The sequence below is a fragment of the Camelus bactrianus genome, chromosome 20 (assembly GCF_048773025.1).
Source record: "Camelus bactrianus isolate YW-2024 breed Bactrian camel chromosome 20, ASM4877302v1, whole genome shotgun sequence".
Taxonomy (NCBI): domain Eukaryota; kingdom Metazoa; phylum Chordata; class Mammalia; order Artiodactyla; family Camelidae; genus Camelus; species Camelus bactrianus.
The window spans coordinates 27,371,366-27,394,478 of NC_133558.1; the positions used below are offsets into that span (position 1 = coordinate 27,371,366).

General features: G+C 56.9%; 1 protein-coding gene across 6 annotated transcripts in view; it reads left to right on the top strand.

Moving 5' to 3' along the window:
- The window catches only part of FOXP4 (forkhead box P4), a 48,904-nt gene that overhangs the window by 17,290 nt on the left and 8,501 nt on the right, over nucleotides 1-23,113 (top strand). The window contains exons 2-12 of one of the 6 annotated variants that reach the window (XM_074348695.1): nucleotides 235-481; nucleotides 1,541-1,639; nucleotides 11,638-11,733; nucleotides 17,633-17,755; nucleotides 18,277-18,363; nucleotides 19,909-20,056; nucleotides 20,188-20,401; nucleotides 20,658-20,762; nucleotides 21,540-21,627; nucleotides 22,658-22,741; nucleotides 22,834-23,041. In XM_074348695.1, the coding sequence (XP_074204796.1) occupies nucleotides 251-481; nucleotides 1,541-1,639; nucleotides 11,638-11,733; nucleotides 17,633-17,755; nucleotides 18,277-18,363; nucleotides 19,909-20,056; nucleotides 20,188-20,401; nucleotides 20,658-20,762; nucleotides 21,540-21,627; nucleotides 22,658-22,741; nucleotides 22,834-23,041 (1,483 nt within the window). In that variant the 5' untranslated portion in view covers nucleotides 235-250. The remainder of the gene's footprint in view (nucleotides 1-234; nucleotides 482-1,540; nucleotides 1,640-11,637; nucleotides 11,734-17,632; nucleotides 17,756-18,276; nucleotides 18,364-19,908; nucleotides 20,057-20,187; nucleotides 20,402-20,657; nucleotides 20,763-21,539; nucleotides 21,628-22,657; nucleotides 22,742-22,833; nucleotides 23,042-23,113) is intronic. The other 5 variants (XM_074348697.1, XM_074348696.1, XM_074348698.1 and 2 more) reach the window with 5 other exon arrangements.

Consider the following 23,113-nt stretch of genomic DNA (forward strand, 5'->3'; position numbering starts at 1 on the left):
CCCCTTGCCTGGGCCTGTGGGGAGAGTGACATTAGGAGGGGCTGCACCCCAACAGGGGTCTCAGGATCTGTCTCCAGGAAGTTGAGAGGGAGGAGAAGACACCCCAGGACTTGAGGAGGGGTGTTAGGTGGTAGTGCTTGTGTTGTTTGGGGGCTTGCTGCCTGGGTTGGAACCTGCCCTGCCCGTCCAGCCTCGAGTCTCAGCCCCTCCCCCGTGTCTCTCCTCCTCCTCCAGGTCCCGATAGAGCGACATGATGGTGGAATCCGCCTCGGAGACAATCAGGTCGGCTCCGTCTGGTCAGAACGGTGTGGGCAGCCTCTCTGGGCAGGCTGATGGCGGCGGCAGCAGCGGCGGTGGCGGGGCTGGGGCTGCGGGCACTGCCGGAGGCGGTGCGGGCAGGGACGGCAGGGACGCGGCAGCCAGCGCAGACAGCAACGGCGAGATGAGCCCTGCGGAGCTGCTGCACTTTCAGCAGCAACAGGTAGGAGCTGGCGCCCCTCCCCAGCCCCCCAGGATGGGGAGAGGGGGCGCCAGGCCTCTTCCCACTACATCCTGGCCACCTGGGGGCCACTGCTCCCTGCCGAGCGCTTCACTTTAACATGGGAGCCCCTCTGTGCCCTCCCATTCTAATGGTCGCCTTAAGGCAGTGCGGAGAGCAGCACCCCCAGAAAGAGAAATGGGGCTGGGGGGCCCTGAGATTGCGGAGCTTAGAAGAGTCTCAGAAATGCCCACAAGGGCAGACGGACGCCCAGGCAGCAGGCTTGAGGGTGTGTGTCTTGGGTGGCTGGGCACCTGGGCTCTCCCGTCTGCACACTGGCGAAGTTAACAAACAGGGCTGGGGGAGGGAGACCCTGCTCTAGGTGTGTGCTCTTTGGGGGAGGGGGACTGTGCACACAGTGGTTTCTTCACTTTATTTGTATTGTAAAACATTCCCCACCTCCACCTCTGCCTGGGCCCCTGATCCAAGCTGTGAAGAGATTAAACTTCCAGGCACCGGAGTCAATGCAGCTGGGGAAAGGCCAAGAGCAGTAGGCAGAGGCAGGCCTCCATTTTTAGGGCTCAGATTGGGAACCCCTGTCTGTGCCCCACTCCCTCTCTCCCCTCCATCATTCCCACCCTAAACTGCAGAGTTCAGGAGCTTAAGATGAGCCTTTCTGAGGATCTAGAGGCCTTAGGGTGGGGAGCCTAGTTGGGTTATGACAGAGCAGGGGCCCCAGGTCCCCGCCCCACCTGGGAAAAAGACAGAATCATGCTTGACAAGTTCAGGAGAACCGGCCCAGCCTGCCCTGGCCTTGTGATGCTCCTTGTCTTATTTGACTCTGCTCCTCGAATCACTGCTGGTGGTACTGCCCCTTGGGGGCTCTGCTGAGAATGCAGAAAAGTTGGGTCCTGCATGTACCTCCCCGCCCGTGCCCCACCCCTGCCTCGTGTGCACCTATGTGTGTGCTCATGCTGCCCTCATGCTCTCTCCCAGGTTTACCCTGGGGCTCCTCCCCTCACTCCATAGCTGCTAAGGGACGCTTTCCCACCACTCTCACAGCTACAGGTCAGACTGAAAGCAGCACCATCAGAAGCCCGGCACCTGCACTCTGCACTGAGCTGGTCAGCCAACACTAACTCAGGAACTGAACAAAGCCAGGTGAAGCCCCAGCCTGCCTCTTATCAGCAGTCAACCTTGGCCAGGACTGGGCTTCCCTGAGGCCAATCCTTGGTCTCTTGGCACCTGAAGTACAGGGGTTGTTAGGGTCAGATACAGTTTGGGTATGAAATCCCTATACACAATGACGGGTCAGTATGGATGTGAACAGAACTGAGAACTTTAAAAAATCACTTCCTCTTGCAAACACTGGAAGCTTGAGCAGAAAGGGTCTGTCTCCTTTCCCCAGGGAGATGGTCCTTAGGAGTTTGCTGGCATCTTCCAAACCCTCCTAAGCAGGTTCTCAGGGGGAAGAGACCCACAGAGTATGTGCCATATACTGTGGACAGAAGCTCAACGGGCAGAACCCCTACCCTTTATCAAAATAACAACAAAACACACCTCACCAGAAATCTCCAAGGGCTCCCATTTTTTTATGGGTGAAAACTCTTCCCTTCCTGCACCTCTAGGTAGACAGCTATGAAAAATTTTGAATGTGGGGGGAGGGCTGGGGAGGAATCCTGAAACTGGAAAGTTTCTTTTAAAAAATTATTTAAAGGGAAAAGTGGATACAGATATCAGGTAAGTGGGGAGATGGGTGGGGAGAGACAGAACCGTCTGTACCGATCAGGTATCTCTGTTCTGAATTGCACTCAAGCTGTGTTTTACCATCTCTATTCCACGTTTCAGTTATCCCTGTTTGTTTTGGTGAATATCCCAAAGTCCTGGAAAATCCTGTATCTGTTTCACAAATAAACTGGGGTGGAGACTTGGAGGCAGGCAGAGGGAGGGCTGTTTTATCCATTTGGGCTCACGATGGGCGTAGTACCCGGGGCCAAGGAAAATATTTGAGACTTTAAAAAGGTCTTCTTGGCTCCATACTATGAAAAGAACCCTGCAAAATTAAAATTACAAAATGTTCAATTAAAAGGAAACAGTCTGTGGGCCATCCTTCAATCTCCAGCATATGAGTGAGGCTTTAAGGGAAGCTTCAGGGTAACACTTTCTGGAACCACCCCACCCCCCACCCCAAGAAAAAAATGTCTCTGACTCTGTGGGGTAGAGAGACTAGAGGAAAGAGAGCCTGGCCCAAGGGGCGCCTCCTCCCTCTCAGCCCCAACCAGGAAGTACTTCGAGGACAAATAAATACCTCACCTCTGTTAGGTGCTTTGGGTCATCCACGTAGGCTGTGTCACTTAATCACCTCACTGTCCCTGGGAGATGGGTATCAGTAGTCCCATGTTGCAGATGAGGGGCAGCCAGAGGTGGCACTGACTTGTCCAGGTGACCCAGGAAAGGCTACAGCTAGACCATAGGTGTCCAGACTCCTAGTCCAGGGCTCAGCTCCCACCACACTCACAGTCCCCAAGGGAACCGGAGGGAGCAAGGCCTGGCACCTAGTAGGTGCTAAATAAATGACTGCTGGGAGTGACTGAGAGCACTGCCTCCCAACCCCAAAGTGCTCTTAAAACAAACCACCGGAAGCCGCACTGCCTGCAGCCCTAGAGGCCACTACAGAGGCAGAGAGAGGGAGTGGGTCTGCGGGGCGCTGCCCTGGTCCCACCTCCTTGTGTCCACATGGCTCTTGAAGCCCCTCTTCCTCTGTCCATCTGTCGGTCTGTTGGTCCCTGCCCCTCTGCTCTGGATAAACAAGCCCTGGAAATGCAGTCTTGGCCTTTGGGAGTAACGAGTTGACAGAGGAGAGAGAGAGAGGAACGGGGCGAGTCAGAAGTCAGGCTGGTGACAGGACTTTAGGCTGAAACAAACAGTGCTGAAGAGGGCAGCCACGTCACTTTGGAACAAGAGCAGGCGCCTGTTTCCACGCAACAGCAGTCCGGGAGCTTGTTTAAACAGAGGCAGGGGTGGGTGGACGGCCAGCTGCCAGGCCCAGTCTGACTAGAGGAGGGTCCCTGTCTGGCTGCCCTGTTTTAGCAGTCAAGGTCCCAGCTTCCCGCTCCCTCCTTCCAGCCCCGCTTTTGGTAGTGACAATGCAGTACCACCTCACCTGGTCTCCCGCCTCATGGAGAATCTATCCTGAGAAGAAGTATGGGGGCTGCTGAGGGCCCTGGAACGTAACATTCACAAGGCAAACATACACCCTGCTGGCCAGCTGGAGTTGGTGATCTCTAGCTGCTGTTAAAGAATGCTCCAGACCCAGCAGGACTGCCAGCCGCCCGTCAATCCCCTCCCTTCTTTCACCAAAAAAAGTCCCCTTCCTCAGCACCTCCCCGTATTTCTCCTTTATGATCACTCTTTTCTTGGAAGGTTGTCCTTGCATTTTAACCTGATCTGATTTCACCGTATGAAAATGTTCCTAGTGTGAAGGGCCTTCCCCAGGGACTCCACAAGTACCCTTTGCGCTCCCTGGCCGGGGGCAGCCAGGGCTGGGAGAGGCGTGTGCCGGCTTTGGGGAGGTGAGGCGGAGGGCCTAGGGAGGTCTTGGGGACCAGGCTGAATGCTCGCTGGACTTGGGGCCAGGAGGACTGGGCCAGGCGGGGTGGGGGCGGGCAGAGCTGCTGGCGGCTGGGCTGAAAGGCGTCCTGGGCCTCCAGAGCCTGCACTCCTATTGTCCTCAGGTTGCGGGGGTGACAGGTCAGCGAGGGTCACGGGAGGGTTGCCTAGCGTCTGGGAACTCCCACCACAGTTGCCATGGCAACCAGGGCCAAATCCCGCCCTGTTCACATCCTGTGAGGAGGTTCAAAGTGGTTGGGGGGCTCTGCAATTGATGGGCTTTTAATCACCCTGCTCCATAGAGATGGGGGGGTGTCGGGGAGTGTCGGGGAGTTGGGCGATGGGGGAAAGGAAGAATGGAAGAGATTTTTGTTTTCCTCCCCCATCTGGCTCTCCTCGGCCCCAGCCAAGGAGATGGGGGAGGTCTTCAGAGGGGAATTAGCACAGACACCCCCTCCACTGCACACACGCTGTCAACAGTTGTCTTTCGTCTTCATGTCTGGAGCGCATTTCTTCAGTCTCTGAGACTCCCACCCTCCTGCCCCACATTCTGCTCTTTCATCTCTGGTCCCACACCTTCCAGACTCTCCTTTTGTTTTTGTCGAATGAGCCCCTCCCCAGGAGGTGTTGGCCTGGAGGGAGAGTTGGGGCCCCGAACTCCTCAGAGGGCAGACTTAGAAACTTCACCTCCGTTAAGTCCCTGACTCTCCAACAGCTGTGGGGTAGCGTTAGAAACTCCCCGCTCCCTCCTCTGTCTGGGACTAGAGGGTGGGTGAGAGGCGGGGCTGGGTAGGGCAGGGACCAGGGCAGGGTTGTGAGTGGATTTGTCAGGGGAGGGCACCTATCCCCCTTCTTGTACCCCTCCTGGGTTACTAAGCCAAAGACATCTTGTTTTGTGTGTCTGCCTCCTAGTCTAACAAAAAAGGAAGTTTCCCTAAGAGAGGAGAGAAAGGTAGAGGAGGGGCCCAGGGTCTCTGGAGGGAGTCAGCCCATTCTACCCCTGGGCTTCCCTTTTGATGGGGAATTCTGACATCCCCTCTCTCACTCTCTTTTTATACCAGAGTTCTTGTCCTTACTGATAGGAGTTTGGGGACAGAAGGGAGAATTTGGGGAAGTGAGGGTGAATGTTTCCTCTTCTGAGGGGTAAGGATTGAAGTGGGGTGGGTCACACCCCAAGACCACCCCTTAGTGGGGGAGCTAGGTTTTCTCCTGAGAGTGCCTTCATTCTTAGGAGCCCCAGTGGGAGCCTGTGGGGAGGGAACTGCATGCCCCACCCAGCCCCCACTCTAAATCCCACATTTACAACCCCTTGCGGAAGAGACTACTGTGAGGGCAGTGGCTGGGTTGATGGTGGCTCTGAACCCAGACCTGGGAATAGACCCCCTTCCCCGAGAACTCCAGTTACCAGGATGCATCAGGGAGGAGTGTTTCCAAGCAGTGTGGTAAGCAGCGAGGAAGGGGACCCACGGGGAAGTGCAGGCCCCCCTCCCCGCACTATTTCAGCTCCTTCCCAGATGCCACTGCTATGCCTACTGGTGGAGCTGGTTTTGGCCCCAAAGGGGCTGGAGAACCTGAGGCTACATCAGCACCGCTGGAGGCGTGCAGGGAGGGAGGAAGGAGCCTTTCAGGAGGGCCTTGCCCTTTTCAGCACTGTTGGGTTCATTTGTTAATTCTCTTTTGTGGACAGGACGCATTTTCAAGATGCTTGGCGGGGAAGGGGTCCTGAAACCGGGCTGTGCAGCCAGGCTGTGCGCCTCCCACCCACGTGGGCCCGTCTGTATCTGTGTGTTGCTGGTTTTCATTTTAATGGTTCTAATTTGAGAATGCGCCGATGTCATTTTTACGAGGTTGGTGTAAAAAAAATTTACAGCCTTTTCCAAAAAGCTTTTTTTTTTTTTTCCAAGGGAAAAAGGTGTAGAATCACTTCGGGGGTTTTATGGTCTCTCCCCCATCCTCCTTGCCCCACCTTCTCTGTGTAATTTCATTTTTATGTCTCTTTGCTGGAGGACAAAGCCTTGCTGGTGGAGAACCTGGATCCCCCCAGGTCAGTACCCTCAGTGGTTGGGGCCACTGACCTCTGACCCTTCTCCCTGCACCCCTTCCCTCTGGTCCCAGAGGACCTGTATTTCAAGGGGTAGATGGAGCGATGTTTCCTGTTTAATTCAAGTCAATGAGTACTTATTAAGCACCTACTATTTACTAGCAGTGGGTTAGGTATCTACCCTCAGAGATTGTATCACTTCCTGCTTAAAAGCCTCCAGCCTTTCTTCCCCAAATGTAGAATGCAATAAAAAGCGACTGTCCCTGTAGTCTGGCCGCTGGTCACCTCTAGGACTTCCTCTCAGGCCACTCAGCTTGGCCACACTGGCCTTTTTGGTTCATAATGCACCAAGCTTATACCCACCTCCGGGCTCTGGCACCAGCTCCTTCCTCCATCATGAATACCTTCTCCTGAAAGAGTGGCCCCGCATCCTAAATGTGTCCTAGGAGAGGACTTCCCTGGCCACACAGCCTAAGTACCCAGCCAGCCATCAGCTATAGAACGCTTACCACCGGCTCCCAGCTTGCTTCTCTCTCTGTCTTAGCATCTGTCTCATCTCCCTACAATGTGAGCCCCGTTAAAGCCAATACAGCGTGTCCCCAGTGTCTAGGACAGTGCAAGTGCCCTGTGGAGCTCCATGGATACCGACTGAATTCTAGATAAATGAATCAAAAGTCATCTTCTGGGGGGCAGGTGATGGGCCTTCCTGGGAGTGCTTTTCGGGTTTGGGATGGGCCAGCCCCCAAAACACCCTCCTAGTGTCCCTTCCTCTAAGTCTAGCCAGCCCCCAGCTGAAATTAATTATCAAGACAGTTGCGATCCCAGTTTTGCCAAAATTAGCTAGATTCACACAAAAGAAGTTTGGGTTTGATTTATGTTGGCTGCCCTTCACCACAGTCTGAATTAAGCTGGAATTTGCTGGGGGTCCTCCATCCTGCTTACCCAGCTCCCAGCCGCTCCTCTTCCCTGTGCAGAGCCCTGGGTCAGGCCCGGGGATTCAGGTTCTGCTTCTGCCACTGTGTGACTTTGGGCACGTCCCTGCCCCTCTCCGTATCTCTGTTTCTTGATCTGTAAAGTGAGCTAGATCAGTGTTTCACAAACCTTTTTGCTTGAGTCTACAGTAAGAAATCCCTTTTACTTGGGGCCCCAGCACACAGATTTGCATGAAACAATGCTTATGCTTACTTAATAATTCTGATATTTTTCACGTATGTGTGTGCCTGTGTGTATTTTTCCTTTTTTTTTTTTAACCTTCTAAGTTGATATTTTGACCCACCATTGGATCATGACCAGCAATTTGGAAAACACTAAACTAGATGCCCTCCAGTACCCCAGTTCACCACGTCTGCGATCTGTGTGATTCTGCTCCTCTGTTCTCAAAAGTTCAGCCCTTCAAGCTTGTCTCCCTGAACATCACATTCCCACCTTCCCAAACACTCACGGAGTAAGGCTGGGGCCCCAGCATAGACTGGGAATCCTCCAGTAAACGCCCCGCACCTGGCCGCCACGGAGAGGGTGCCTCCTCCCCAGAATTCTCCAAGACAGAAATGAGAGTGTGGTCTCACCCCGAAGATGAGAGATCCTTCTGCCCCAAGACTTGTTTTTCTTTTCACAGCGGCTCCCTGTTGCCCTCAAAGCGCTAGCTTCACTCCCCTCCATCCCAGCTGCCCTCCCTGGATGCCATCCGTTATAAGCCATTTGTTCCTAATTGTGGAGATCCTGCTAATGACTTCTGAATGGGCGGTGGGGGGAGGAGAGTGAGGCTTCATTAGTGAGACTGAGTTCTTAGGCTTGAGGGAGAATGGGGGTGGGTGTAGATGGAAGAGAGATTGGTTAACAAGTCCTACTGGGTGGCACTGGACAAATGACTGGGAGCTGCCTGGGAAGGTGAGAGATTAATAATCACAATCACAGTAGCTAATGTCTATCCAGGACCCCCTGTGCCTGACCCCCTGTACTCAGCCAGCACTGTGCTGAGTACACGTACATTGTCCCGTGTATTCTTCACAGCAAATCTGTGAGCTGACTGCAGGGTTATTCCCATTTTACAGAGGAAGAAACTGAGGCTCAGAGCTGTGAAGTGACTTACACAAGGTCACTCAGTATTTGGTGGAGCCAGGATTTGGATCCAGATCCCTTTGACCAGGGTCCAGGCACTGAATGGACCAGTACTGCCTTGTTGAGAGAAAAGCTAGACCTTACTCCCGATCCCACAGAGCTGGGCATTTGGTTTTCAGTTTGATGGATGGAGGGAGGAGGAAAATGAGGTTTAAAAGGCCAAATGGCTCCCCATTTCCCATTCTGCCCTGAGCCCCCTCCCTACCCCCAGGTTTCCCATGATGCCGTCTCCCAGGTGGGACTCTAAACGCCTCGTACCACTCAAGGCTGTATCTGGGTATCTCTAGCCCTCAGGGAAGGGAAACTGAGCCCACTTTTCTTTTGGAGATTCTTTTTCTGATCTCCCCACTTTTCAACCAACTGCACCTCCTTTTCACATCCAGACAGCTGAAAACACCCAAGAGTCCAGTTAGGGGAAGGCGCATTCCTAGGCCTCACCAGGCTGTGCATGAGATTGCAATGGCCCCTCAGTGGGGTGGAATGGGGCCGGGACTCAGAGGTATCTGGACCCCAAACCCAGAGTCTGCCTATCACCCCCACCCCTGGGCACCTACAGGGTGATCTCTAGGTAGCACCGAGTCCCAAATTGGGTCAAGGCTGGGCTGCAAGAAAATTATATGAAAAGAGTGTGCATTGCCCACTGTCACCTCCCCGTCTTCTCCAAGCACAGCGCCAGTACGTGGCTGGCTGCTGTGAATGTGAGTGATCCAAGTGAGTGAAGAAGGAATGAATGCAGTGCCTGGAGGATTTGACTTAGGGCTCCTCCAGCCTCTCCAGGTACTTGCCCTAAACCCAACTTGATTTTCTGCCCTTGGAAATGGTTTCAAGTTCCCCAGACTCCCCAGCCATTTCTGTCGTCTGTGGTGTGGGGATCATTGTGCCTGAAACACCCTTCGTCGTTCTCGTCCACCCGGTGAGCCCGACCTTCTGGCCTCCAGTCAGTGTCGTCCCTCATCTGGGCTCTGGTGCCAGTGTTCACCTCTGCCTCAGTCTCTGACAGACATCCCCACGGCACCAGGCCCTGAGCCCCTGGGGCAGGGCCACGTTGTTTCTCTGCATCTCCAGCACCTAGCAGGGTCCCTGGCACATAGGAAGCAGGAAGGCGGGAGGTCAGAGGAGGGGACCGCCTGACCAGGCCTAGGGTCTCACCTGGTGCCCTGTCATCTGGTCTAATGGGCAGGAAAGTGAGAGGCGGGGCGGCAAGGGCCTGTCACTGGGAGGTCTCACAGGAGTGAGACTGCAAGGCCCTGTCATTTTTTCCTATAAATCTTGTACATTTCATGCTCCAGGGGACCACAAAGTAACAGTTCCCCCAGGCCACTCCCCTCACCAGGAGACTGCATGGGGCTCCCCCACTGTCCCCTGGAAAACCCTCCCCGGTGTCTCCCTTCTCCCTGCTAGGGATCCAGGGTGCTTCCTCTCCCTACCCTAACCAGTGTCCCCTGTGGATTGCCTGGGCTGGCCAGCCCCTGTAAGCCATCCTCTTCCCCCACCTCGCCCTCTGACCCCTGTCCCTTACCTCTACCTTCAGAGGACAAAGAGCATCTGTCCAACCTGTGTCATTAGACCCAGAGGGGTTTCCCTAAAAGTGAGGCCCATAGAGGCAGAGGCCCGTTCCAAATGACCACCTGGCCACCTCCCTCTCCTCACCCTGCACCCCCTCCCACAGCCTCTTAGGGCCTTTGACTCAGAAGGTCAGATTTCTACTTTCTGATGTGAATCTTGAAGAAACACAGGCAGGGTGTGAGGTCCCTGGGAAGAGGCGGGTGAGGGAGGCCTAGGATCGGGGGCTGGTGAGGAGTATGCTGGTCTGGACCCCAGGTCTGCCTGGGACGCGGTCCCATAGACACAGCGAGTGTATTTAGGTACTACCATCCTAAGGTAAACTAGACTTAAGCCTCAGGGAAGCTCAGCTATTCAATGAAAGAGCTGTGAAGGGGATGTGTATATATGCTTGGTACACAGCAGGCCCGGCAGTGTTTGCTGAGTGGCGGGGTGTGGGAGTGCATCCGTGTCCCACCTCACAGGTCCACCTTGCCGGTGCTCGAGGTGGGATAGTGGGAGTTGCAGGTAGCACGTTTCATTTAATAGGTGCGCTGGGGAGAGGCCAGAGGAGGTGAAGGATTCACGAGAAGGGAAGGGAGCAGACACTTTTCGAATGCCAACTAAATGCCAAGCATTGGTCCTTTAACCCCGCTAGCATTCTGGAGGTGGGGAGTGGCCCAGTTTTGCAGATCAGAAGCCTGAAGCACAGAGAGGGGGAATAACTTTGCCCAAGGCCACACTGCTGTTCGCTGTGGCACAGCTGGGACTCAAACTCGGTCCCCCTGATGCCAGAGCCCCCTGTCAGAGGCCTGGACACAGCTGCTCTGGCCCCCAACGGGGTCCTTGAGGAACCTGGAGGCAGACAGGTTTTGTGCTCCTGGGTTGTAAATTCGGGACAGGTCCCCACATCCCCTGCCTCTGAGCCCCCTCCCTGGCCTGGAGCGGGGAGGATGGAGGGCTTGGCTAACTTAACAGAGAACTTTCTAGGCCTCCTCCCACTTGACCTACTCAACCTCTCACTGCCCATCTGCCCACCTCCCATGCCCACTAACTGGCCGGAGGTACTTCTGCAAACTCCATACACTTCCCATTCCCATGACCATACCAGCTCAGAGTGCAGTCTAAGCCACCATGGCCTTCAAGCCCTGACCACTATGGGCGGTGTGACACACCCTTCAGGACTTAATCAAACTCCACCAGTGCCATAAGGCCACATGCCCAGACTCCCCCAGGCTCAGAAAGCCATGTAGTGCTCAGACCCTTAGACTCCACCCTCATCAACTACCCCCCCCCCCCCCCCCCCCCGTGTGCTCTGACTCCAAGTGAGTGCACTCTCTTAGCCCCCAGACAGACCACCTAGTGAGGCAGATGGCCTTGGAGCCAGGCTTACTGGCCAAGTAACACCTCCTAGCTGTGTGAGTTTAGGCATGTTACTTCTTGGAGACTCAGTTTCCTCATCTGCAAAATGGAACTGATAATCCCTGCCTCACACGCTCTGGGAGAGGATTAGATGAGATCTTGCCTATAAAGTGCCTGACACACAGTAGATGCTCAAGAAATAGTACCTGTTAATACCCTGAGTCCGCTGCTGTCCTTTCACCAGTGGTCCTTGCTTGACCACTGACCCTTCCGTCTGCTGCCCCATTGAGTCCCAACAAAACTTCACCAGGTCCCAGAGTGACTCTCTGTAGGCTCTGATCCCTGAAGCCTGACTGTTCCCGTGACTCCTACCTTTATCCTTATCCCGTAGTGCAGGTGGACCCTGTGACCCTCTCACTCACCCCCAAGACCTTCCTTCGACCCTGACCTCCCCTTTTTGGGTGCACTGACTCCCCCTGTCTTGCAGGCTCTCCAGGTGGCCCGGCAGTTCCTGCTGCAGCAAGCCTCGGGCCTGAGCTCCCCAGGGAATAATGAGAGCAAGCAGTCGGCCTCTGCTGTGCAGGTGAGGAGGACGCCCCTGGGGCTGGGCTGGGGCTGGGGCTGGGGCTGGGGCCGGGGCGGGAGGGTGGGCTTGGCACTGAGGGAGGGGAAGGACGGGCTGGAGAATTGCTCTGGCCCATCCCCAGTGCCAGGGAGGGAGCAGCTTTCCAGTGGGACGTGGTGGGGAAACACCGCCTCTGCCTGCACCTGACCGCTGGGCCTTTCTCCGCTGAGCCTCAGCGTCTGTTGCTCAGAGTTTGAGTCTGACTCAGCCCTTAGTCCCTCATTTCTCTGCCGGCTTCCTCTTCTCTGGCTCTGCCCTCAGGGTCTCTCCCGGGCACTTCTGAGTTGTCAGTTTCTCAGTCCCTGTGGGTCACTAGGCCCGTCCCTCTCTGCTCCCCTCCCAGGCTCTCGCCCTTGCTGAGGCCACCACATCCCCGCCTCTTCGTCTCTCACCCACCAAGTATGTCTCCCCGCGTTTCCTGTCTCTTGATGTCTCTCTGTCTCTTTTGTTTTCCTTTGCACAATCTGCCCTTTTTTCCCCCACTCCCTTCCCCCCAGCGCGCAGGCCCATCTGGCTGGCTGGGGGAGGGGAGGAGAGGGTGGGGGACGGGGGCGAGCCAGGCCTTCTGTTTACCTTTTGTGTCACAAAGAACTTGGGAGAATTGCAGTCTGAGTCGGGGTGGGTCACAACTCCACGGGCAGCCCCTCCCCTCCCCCTCGGCCCGCAGCCGAGCTTCCTCGCTCTCCCCCACCCTCCCCGCAGCAGGAGAGGGAGGCTTGGAATTGGGGAGAGGATTAAGCGAGGCTTTGAAAGGAAGTTTATCTAAGGGAGGAAGAGTGAGCGCGATCCGGGCGCGAAGCTCTGGAGCCTGGGGGATGGGGTGCTGAGGGACTGGGGGAAGTAAGGAGCGGGGCGGGGGTGGGGCGCAGGGCGCCCGGAGAAGGACCCGGGTCTGAGTTTTGTCCTAGGACAGAGTCCAGTGCTCTGAGGCTCAGAGGGCATCTCTGGGTTTTATGCAAAACAAGCCTACGTTCTGCAAGAAAGTGCTTTGAAGAAGTTGAAGAAGCAGTGGCCTTCTTTAAAAGTCTCCAGCCTAATGAGGCAGGCCTCAAAGGGGAGGAGTCGGGCAAAGGGGAGGAGTGGCCTGGGTGGAGGAGGGGAGGGCAGAATCCAGAAAGCCACCAATGGGAAGAAGAGAAAGTTCTTGAATTGGAAGAGTATAGAAGGGTCTCACACCCACGTGGTGTCAGGACTGGGTCTCTGAATTAGGAACCCCCACCCCGTCCCCAAATACTTCCTGGGTCTGAAGTGATCCTTGAGCTACTGTTGGGAGTTTTTCCCACCCTTGGCCCAGGGTGGTACCCACTTCCAAGAACAGAGAGGGCTAGTCTAGGGAACAGTAGGCATGTTCCCCAACCCAGAGCGGGTCTGCTGACCCAAGTATGGGGGAAGGAGCTTGGTGGTAGAGGGACTGAGATCAGGCATCAGGGGCTTTGCAGCTGGATATGAGGGTAGGATCTGAAATAACTGAGGAAGGAGGGAGGCTGTGGAATCTGCCTTAGGAGGCCACCCCACAAAATGAGAGAGATCAGTCGACAAACAGTCCTTCTGAAACTGACAACTGACGTTTGCAGAGTGCTTACCATGGGGCAGGCACTAGGTACTTTACAAATGTCTCATTTTATCCTCACCATCCTCGGGAATAGATGCTGTTATTAGCCGCATTTTGCCAATGAGGCAACTCAGGCCCAGAGAGGTTAAGAAACTTGTCCAAAGTCACACAGCTAACAAGGGGCAGAGCCAGGATTTAAACCCAAACAACTAGCTCCAGAATTCACACTTTCGTGCCTGCGCCATGACGCGGCCGTAGTAGCGAACAGCAGTCCCCAGTACAGAGACCTAGCCTGATGGTTCTCTGGGCTCAGGGAGCTGGGGCTTCTTGGGGTCGTGTCTGAACTCCTCCAGGAACCTGGAACCCCAACTGGTGATCCTTTTCCTCCTCCAACCCTGGATACCTTACTTGCGTCTCATCCCCACCCTCAAGTTCACAGTCTCCTAGAAGTGGGGCTTCTGTCTCCCAGTAGGGTATAGGGCTTAGAAATACCTCTCCTGTGAGCTCAAGACTGGCAGGGGTGAGGGTGGGGGATAAGGAAGCGTGCATTTTGTTGATTTGGAGCTCAAATGAAATGAGTACAGATCAATGGCAGCACCTTTCCCAGCGGTCCCCACAGGACACTGCTGTACTCCCCAACTCAAGGCAAGATTCCTGCCCACTCACCTCCCAGCCATGTTCACTAGCCTCTCTTCTTACAGCCAGCTTCAGAAGAGTTTCCAAAACCAGATTAGGTCTCCAGCTCCAGCCTAGAGATTGCCTGGTTTGTGCCAGGGCCTGGGCCCCAGGCAGGGAGAGGCCACTCACAGAAGGAAGCACAGGTAGCTGGGAGTTTGGGCAGAAGGGTGGCTAGAGCAGGCCCCTTAGCTGTGCCCGGCTTTTGTCTCATCTTCTCAACTTCCTTGCTGTTTCTAGAAGTTCTTCTTGGTGTCTCACCACGATCTTTCTTGCTATAGCTCCAGCCAGGTCCGAGGACTACCTTCTGGTCATTTGCAAGGAAGTTTTAACCTAAACTAAGGTCTGGCCTACTCTCCCCACTCTCCCAAAGACCCTAGACCCCATACTTAAGAGGTTGAGTTTAGGGCCTTGATTCTCTCACCAAATTGCATCCATCCCAACACTCAGCTTCCAAATAAGCTTCCTCCAGTTCAGGTACCATCCCTGTTCCTCCCAGTCCAGCATACTATGTTCATGGTGGAGGGCTCCAGGCCTGAGCAGGGCCCCTGAGGGAGAGGCTGGAGGCTGCTGTCGGCACTCCGCCCAGGGCTCACACTGCCAGGCTTTTGTAAGCATTTTGCTGCCCTGGCTGCCCTCCCGATGGTGACTCACGGGCCTTGCTGAGCTGACTAGCTGACGGTGCCCATCCTGACACATCCTAGTCTGGTGAAGGGTCAGTGGGGACACCAGGGGAGCTCCAGATCAGTTCCCAGAACCCTCAAGGGGCGTGAGGGGAGGAGACAGGCTCAGCCAGCTCGGGAGATCAGCAGGCAGCGGCCATCTCAGTGACCTTTCTCAACCCGCCTGGGCCATCTTCAAGACAAGTACACACAAGGTAATGTGTCCAGATTTCTGCAGCCGCCTCTCCATCCAGCTGCTCGGCCAGTTGGCAGGAATGGCAGGGGCCAGGGAAGCCTTCCAAGGTCATCTCTTCCATTCCCCTGCCTCCAAGTAGGAAAGCCCCAAGGAAGGAAATGCCACATCCTTTCCTGCAGGCCACTTGCAGTGACTCACACCCCTGGTGCCTGGAAAGATCTCCGGGGTGTCTGGACTCAGTCTTCCCTGCTGGGGGCAGATCTGTCTCCTCTAGTTCTGTTATCACAGCAATGAAGATGGGAGGCCCAGAGCTTGTGTCTGAAGTGGTCCTTGCCTCGTAATGCCCCTGGGGCTCTGGCATGCCGAACGTGCACTCGTGGAGGAAGGGAGGGAAAGAAGGGAAAAGGAAAACCCAGGTTTTAAAAAGTAATTTTCTTTATATTTGTGTAGAATTTCATGGCGTACAAGCCACTTTCACGTACCCTTTCTCCCACTGTCCCTCCAGGCCTCAGTTTTCTCATCTGTAAAATGGTGGCGATGATGGTCCCTTCCTCCCAGGGTTGCTGTGAAGATTCAGGGAGAGTATATGCACAAAGGGCTTAGCCTAGTGCCTGGCACATAATCAGCCGCCAGCAACGTCCTCTTGAGTAGCCCTGTGAGGTAGGGAGGGCAGGCGTTCCAGACCCCCCAGTTAGCAGATGCAGAAAGTGAGGCTTGGTGATTTCAAAGAACAGTCGATATTGGGCAAGAACTGAGTTCAGCACCACCATGTTGGTTGCCCCCAGGGTAGGGGGGAAAAATGGACAGGTAAGCAGCTACCCAGCTGCCTCGGGGACACCCAGCAAAGGACATGGGCTGGTTCTGCAAAGAGGGTGGATCTGGGCCCTTGTCTGCCCCCCACCCCAAGCCCCTCTGAGAGGGGACCGGAACAGCCCTGCAGCCTGGCTTCCCCGAGTCTCCCTGGGAGACAGTTGTAAGAAGAGGGGCTGGCTTTTGGGATCTCCAGCCTCACTGACCCGTTCAGTTCGCAGGATGGTTCCATCTCCACACACTCTCCTAACCCTTCTCAGGACCTTCTCTGGGGTGGGGCAGACCATATGGGACATGGGAACACCGGGAACCACGAAGCACACAGACCTGGGTGTGAATCCCAACCCTGCCCCTTAAGGCTCCTCGTTAGAGGCCCCTCAGAGCCTTTATTCACATGGTGTGGCCGTGGCTAAAAAGCCAGTTGCCCCTTCCAGGGATGTTTGCACAGAGATGGCTCGGAAAAAGGAGGGGAGCCCAGGGCTGGGGCAAGAAGGAGTGGGGGCAGTGAGATTTCCCTGATGTCACTGGATCCACTGTACTTCCCCCATTGCCTGTCTGCATGGGCCTTCCCTCACTGGTGGCTTAAGGCCGAGTCCTGCCCCCGCCAGGGATCCTGAACTGAACCAGCTCCTCCCCTCCTGCCCTACTGTGGGGCTAGGGAAGATGAAAGGGGCCAGGAGCGAAAGGGGCCTGTCCCGTCCTGACCAGGACAAGTCTGCAGGATACCCACTCCCTGACTGGGCTACCAGGACCCCTCTCTCCCCACCCTAAGGCTGAACTGTTGGAGAAAGTAACTCAGCTCAGGGGAGCACACACCTAGTGAGCGCCTGCCGTGTGGGCACCTGGCTTGGGCTTGGGAGTGACACGGGAGCTTAGAGTAGAGTCTTGTGCAAGTGTGACTTGAAGATTGCCCCCGTCAGGACACCCGTCCTTCTAAAACAGGGCAACAAGACAGCGTTGAAGCTTGGCCTTCCCTGGCTGTGACTGCACAAGCCTGGGGGTTTCAGGGGAGATGGGAACTGGGAAAAGAATGATACTGTTTTTCTCTGAACCTTTTGCCTGTAGCTCGATTCTCTGGGCCTCTTGTAGAGGCCTAACCCAGGACAAGGGGCAGAAAGCTGCCCTACTTTGAGAAGCCTGCATGTTCTGGCCGGAAGGAGTTGTCTCTTGTAGTCCAATCCCTGTTTTATGGTTGAGAAAACTGACACCCCAGAGACAGCAGGTGACTTGCTGGAGGTCACACAGCAAGTTCAGTGCAGGGCTAGGAGTAGCGACCTGTCTCTGCATCCCCACACGGTGTTCTTTCTGCCCCACCTGGACCAGATCACACCTTCGTACCACATGGGATGACACTGACAATGCTTCTGGATGTCAACTCTGGGCCACTGTGTGTGCCACCTAGACAGATGTGCTGGAGTATGTGACGTGTGTGTGAGCTGGGCCAAAGTCCAGGTCCTCGCTCCATGTGGGCCCAATGTTGACACCTTCCCAGGGCTGCAGACTGCCCTCTCGGCCAGGCCCAGCTTCTTAGAACAGACTGAGCAGGAGTCGAGAATGGCTAGGTGCTGCCCTTCCCCATCACTGAGGGAGAAACCCTCCAAAGCATGGATTCTACCGACCAGTGTCAGTTTTCCTGCACAGAAGATAGCGTACCCTATAGTAGCCAACCCTTAGGAGCACTTGCTGTCTGCAGGCTCTGTTATAAATATTAACTCATTAGCCATCATGATGACCCTAAGAGGCAGGCACTATCCCTATGTCCATCTCAGAGACAAGAAAACCAAGAATAGGGGAGGTGAGTCTCTTGCCCAGAGACACGCAGCTGGCAGGTGGCAGAGCCAGAATGTGAACACAGGCAGGCTCACTCCGGAGCTGCTCCACCATGCTATGGGCGGGGCCTCGGGTGCTGGCCCTCCCCGGGTTGGGTAGAGGTGAGCGGGCTAACGGGGCCGGATCCCACAGGTGCCCGTGTCGGTGGCCATGATGTCGCCGCAGATGCTCACCCCTCAACAGATGCAGCAGATCCTGTCGCCCCCACAGCTGCAGGCCTTGCTCCAGCAGCAGCAAGCGCTCATGCTCCAGCAGGTGAGTCTGGCCCCAGGGCAGCTGGAAAGGCAGGGAGAGGAGGGCGGGGTGTTCCAGGCACTGGCCTCCCCACTCCCACCCTGGTTACCACCAACATCACGAAGGGCCAAAGCCGCGGCAGAAACCAGAGAGACTGCTTAGGCCGAACTGATCTGCGTTCCTCCAGGACAGCTGGGGAGAGGTCAGAGGTCCAGCCTCTCCACAGCAGACCCCCCTGACCCCCCATACTCCCTCACAGTGTGCTGGCCCCACCCATAGGGAAGAGCAGGCTACTGGAACATCCTGGCATTGTCCTGACCCACCAAGGGAGAGGGAGGGCTCGGAGCTGTGGATGAAGCTCCCTTCTCCCTTCTCCATTCCCTCTCCGTCCAGGCTCTGCTCAGGGACCCTCTCAGAGCAGACTGGGGCGAGCAGACGTCTCCCTGCTGGCCCATCTGTTTTGTGGCAGCCCAGTCATGAGAGGGCTGGCCTGGCTTTGGGGGCCTCTGCTAACTCACTCCCACCCTGCTGTCTACCCCCAGCTGCAGGAATATTACAAGAAGCAACAAGAGCAACTCCACTTACAACTCCTCACCCAACAGCAGGCTGGGAAGCAGCAACCCAAAGAGGTAAGGGGCTCAGGCAGGGCCAGATGTGCCCCTCAAAGGACCCCAGTCCCTCACCTGCAGCCCCAGTCCTCTCCTGGTCGAAGGCTGGGAGTCCCAAAGTGATCAGGAGAGAATGGCCTTGTCGGGATATTGGAAAAATCAGGAAAGGCTGGGGGAGGGGATCAGGGGGGTGAGGAGATAGAGGCCCATATTTCTCCATCTCCCCTCGGCCGTGTTCAGTCCTCTCTCCATGCCTTGTGTTACTGCATTAGGAGAGAAGGGCTGAGCCCTGTGTTGTCTGAGCAGGGCTGTGTAGGTGTGTGTGCGTGTCAGATGGCCCTCGCTCATGACTGCTGCCATGTTGTCCTGCCCTCTTCCTGCCTCTTAGTGACCCAGCACCTCAGCCCTCCAGTCTGGTCCTGAGAACCTCAATCCCTCAGCAACCCCCTGCCCCGCTTCAGCCCTGCCCTAACTTCTGCCACTCCCTAGAATATCCTGCCCTGCTTCTCCAGGGAACTCCCCAGCCTACACCCACTGCCCCACCTGGGCCACAGTGCCTGCTGAGCTTCCATACCAGGCCCTGCAGTGCCGCCGACCCCAGGTCCTAGACACGCGTTTCCCTCCTGCTGGCCAAACCACAGCCAAGTTCTGAGTTGCCTCTTTCCGGAAGGCTGCCCTGCTGACGCCCAGTCATTCCCTCTGTCCCTCAGCCTCCCCTTCAAAGGTCTTGTATTTGCTGTATTCTCTGCATCTAGGCCAGGTTTACTGAATAGCCAGGCCCCCGACCCCACCTCCAGGGCAGGGGAGAGCCATCCCTGCCTCCCAAGCCCCCAGGACATGCTTGGCTCCTGGGGCTCAGAAAAGACTTGCTGACAGGCTGACTTGTCAGTCAGTGCCTGTGTGAAGTACTCGCGGGGGTGGGTGGGGGGACCCGGGGCCAGAGCAGGAGACAGCCATCTAGAGCAGAGTGAGAAGTGTGGAGGGCGGCGACTGTTCCCTAGCCTGGGTCCTGATGACCTGCTGGTGCTGATCTGTTAAAGTCCCATCAGACTCCTTGATTCTCTGTATCTAAGAAGCAGGAGAGGAGAGGAGCTGGAGGGGAGAAGGCCCCCTCCTCAGAGCGGAAGGGGGGCACCCCAGGCATGTGGGAAGGGTGCCCGCCAGGCGAGAGTGGCCCCCGGAGTCTGACAGGCTCATCCATCATTGTGATGAGAGCCTCCTCCCGCCCCCCCTCCCCAAGGCGAGCACAGCTGCGGTGCGGGAGCTGAAGCAGCGGAAGGAGGGAGGCGGGAGCAGGGAGGGCGTCGTGCTGCGTGTCTGGGTCTGGCTGTGTGTGTTTGCGCGCGTGCGTGTGTGCGTGTGTGCGTGCATGCGTGTTTACTGCGAGGAGGCATGCAGCCCTATGGAAGCTGGGCTGGGAGCAGAGAGGCTGCAGCTGCGGACGCCACAACGACAGCTCCGGGGGCCGACAGGCCCTGGGAGGGGGTGGCCGCAGGGTGGGGGCCAGATGGCACTCCTGAGGCTGATGGCACCCCTCTCTGCCTGCCCCCTCGGGCCCCCCACCAGGCACTGGGGAACAAGCAGCTGGCCTTCCAGCAGCAGCTCCTACAGATGCAACAGTTGCAGCAGCAGCACCTGCTCAACCTGCAGAGACAGGGGCTGGTCAGCCTGCAGCCCAACCAAGCCTCCGGGCCCCTCCAGACCCTCCCGCAAGGTGAGTGCCCGCCCCCCACCCAGCCCCAGTCCCACAGCCTTCACTGGAAGCCTCTGCTCCCAGGAGTGAGGTGGGGGGCCCCCACGCGTTCCTGGGGCCCGGCCAGCCTCCCCTCTCTCTCCCTCCGGCAGCAGCTGTGTGCCCGACGGACCTGCCCCAGCTGTGGAAGGGCGAGGGTGCCCCTGGGCAGCCCGCCGAGGACAGCGTCAAGCAGGAGGGGCTGGACCTCACTGGCGCGGCCACCACTGCTACCTCGTTTGCCGCCCCCCCCAAAGTCTCACCCCCCCTCTCCCACCACACCCTGCCCAATGGACAGCCCACTGTGCTCACACCTCGGAGAGACAGGTATGGGGCTCCGGCCAGGAGGAGGTGCTACAGACCTGCCCAGGGCCTGGCCTTGACCCTGAAGGCTGGGAGGGAGGAGCAGAGCTCAGGGACCTGGAAGTTTACCTCTCCCAAGACACACAAAACTGTGCTCAGCCTCTGGGGAACCCGTATCAGGGACAAAAACATCACCAGCAGGAGAGCTGGGGCTGGCCTGGCCCCAGGGCTGCTGGGGTCTTCAGGGTCCCTGACCGCCATCTCCCTCCTGCCCTCCCAGCTCCTCCCACGAGGAGACGCCAGGCTCCCACCCCCTCTACGGACACGGAGAGTGCAAGTGGCCAGGCTGTGAGACCCTGTGTGAAGACCTGGGCCAGTTTATCAAGTAGGTGTCACCCCCACCCTTTTTTGCCTCCCAGCCCACCTCCCCTGACAGCAGCCTTTCTGCAGGGCCCCTCAGCCCTGAGCCTAGCACCTAGCTTGCCCCTTCTTGGGCCATCAGCCACCAGCTGCCCTGCTGTCCTCACCCCATGGGGGGCCTAGTTCCATTTCTTCCCCTAGTTCCATTCATTCCCCATCAACTCCTTAATCATTCCTCCCCACTCCCCAGTCTGTGTCTGGGCCAGCAGCCTCCTCATCCCATCCCCAGGCTGCCAGAGCCAGGTTGGGAGGGCGGGGAGAAGGAGAGGACTCCCCCCACCGCCCTCCCCAGCTTCCCCCAGATTCAGCCTGGAGAGTGATGGCCTAGTGACGGCCTTCGGGCCTGGCGGACAGGCGGCTGGCAGCAGGCGGCCAGCTGCCACAGCCGTGCCAGGCTCTGTCACTGACTGATTAACTCCGCTGTCTCCCAGACCCTTGCAGCATCAGGGTCAAACAAATTGTTTTCACGCTTCGTCAGAGGTTTACTTAATTAGTTCATCTGCAATTAGATCTCTCTGTAGCTGGGATTTTAGCAAAGACATCAAAGGAGGCTGACGAGAAGGCAGCTTCCTCCCTTGTCCCGTGTTATGTGTGTGTGTGTTTTTTTTTCCTTCCCTTTCCCTTCTTTGTATCTCTTGGTCTGTCTGCCTTCCAGGCCGTGGGCGGGATTAGAGGATGGGGTGGGAGGGTGGTGACAGCGGGAGAACCAACTTTCTCTTCTCCACCCCTCCTCTCCTGGAAGACACCTCAACACAGAGCACGCCCTGGACGACCGGAGCACGGCCCAGTGCCGCGTGCAGATGCAGGTGGTGCAGCAGCTGGAGATCCAGGTGTGGCCCCAGCTGCGGGGGAGGGACCTGGGGGGCTCCTGCCCCTGCCCCGCCCATGGCACTGGCTTTCCAGGAGGGGTTTGGGGGCCTCATGGAAGGCTCATCTTATGCTTCCTAGGTCCTAATTACCATGGTTGTGAGGTGCGGGCAGCTGGATTCTGAGGGGGAAACCAGGACTGGGGGCATCTCTGCTGGGAGGTCTCGAAGAGACTCATACTGATAAAAACAACAAAACTAATATGAATAACTGACATATTGAGCACTTACTTCGTGCTATACTACATACTTTCCCTCTGTAACTCAAGGAATCCTCTAAACCTGATCTTGGGGGCACTATTATTACGCCCACTTTGCAGATACAGTAAACAGAGGCACAGAGAGGTGAAGTAACTCGCCTCTGGTCACTCAGCCAGTGGGTAGCAGAGCTGGGATTAGAACCTAGGCAGTCTGGCTCCAGAGTCTGCGCTCTACCACACACGGTACTCAGGAGGCCGCTCAGGACAGTCCGTCCATCAGGCAGTCAGACAGTATTTACCCCCTTCCCTCTGGTACCTAGCAGAGCGCCCTGCATGAGAAGGTAGCTGTGAAAGATCTATTGAATTTATGAATAGGGGTGAATGATTCGTTCATCCCTTCCTGCGTCTCCATTCAGTGCGTGAGGACACTCACACACAAGTGCCACTGAACTTGGGTGTTGTTCAGCCACAGCCTTTGCCCTTGATGGGGAGGAAAGGAGTGTGCTGCTGGGAAGAGGGCCCCCTGACAGTGTGCTGGACTTGTGGCTGGGGACACCCAGTCTGGAGAAGTGGGGAGGGTGTCATGGAGCAGGCAGCCCTCAGTGAGGCCTGCAGGTGTGAGGGCCAGAGGGTCAGGCAAGAGCGGAGGCCTTCCAGGAGCAGGGTACAGAGGTAGCCAGGATCCCAGGGGCGGGGGCGAGTGGTGGTGGGGATAAGGGCTCAAGATGTGGAGAAGGAAAAGGACCCAGATGCCCCCCAGACACAGCCCCTGCTCACCTCCTGCCTCCTCACAGCTCGCCAAGGAGAGCGAGCGGCTGCAGGCCATGATGGCCCACCTGCACATGCGGCCCTCCGAGCCCAAGCCCTTCAGCCAGCCAGTGAGTGACTCCCCTCCCTGCGGCCTTCCCAGACAACCCCCCAGACCCCCACCCTTCGGCGCTGGTCTCAGCATCCTCCCCATTGCTCACAGCTGAACCCAGTCCCCGGCTCCTCCTCATTCTCCAAGGTGACCGTCTCCGCAGCCGACTCATTCCCAGATGGTCTTGTGCACCCCCCAACCTCGGCCGCCGCCCCTGTCACTCCCCTACGGCCCCCTGGCCTGGGCTCTGCCTCCCTGCACAGCGGGGGCCCTGCCCGCCGGAGGAGCAGTGACAAGTTCTGCTCCCCCATCTCCTCAGGTAAGGGCGCAGGGAGGGGCACCCTTCCCTAGGCTGGGTACCCCCTTCTGGCTACCTCATCCTCTGCCTGTC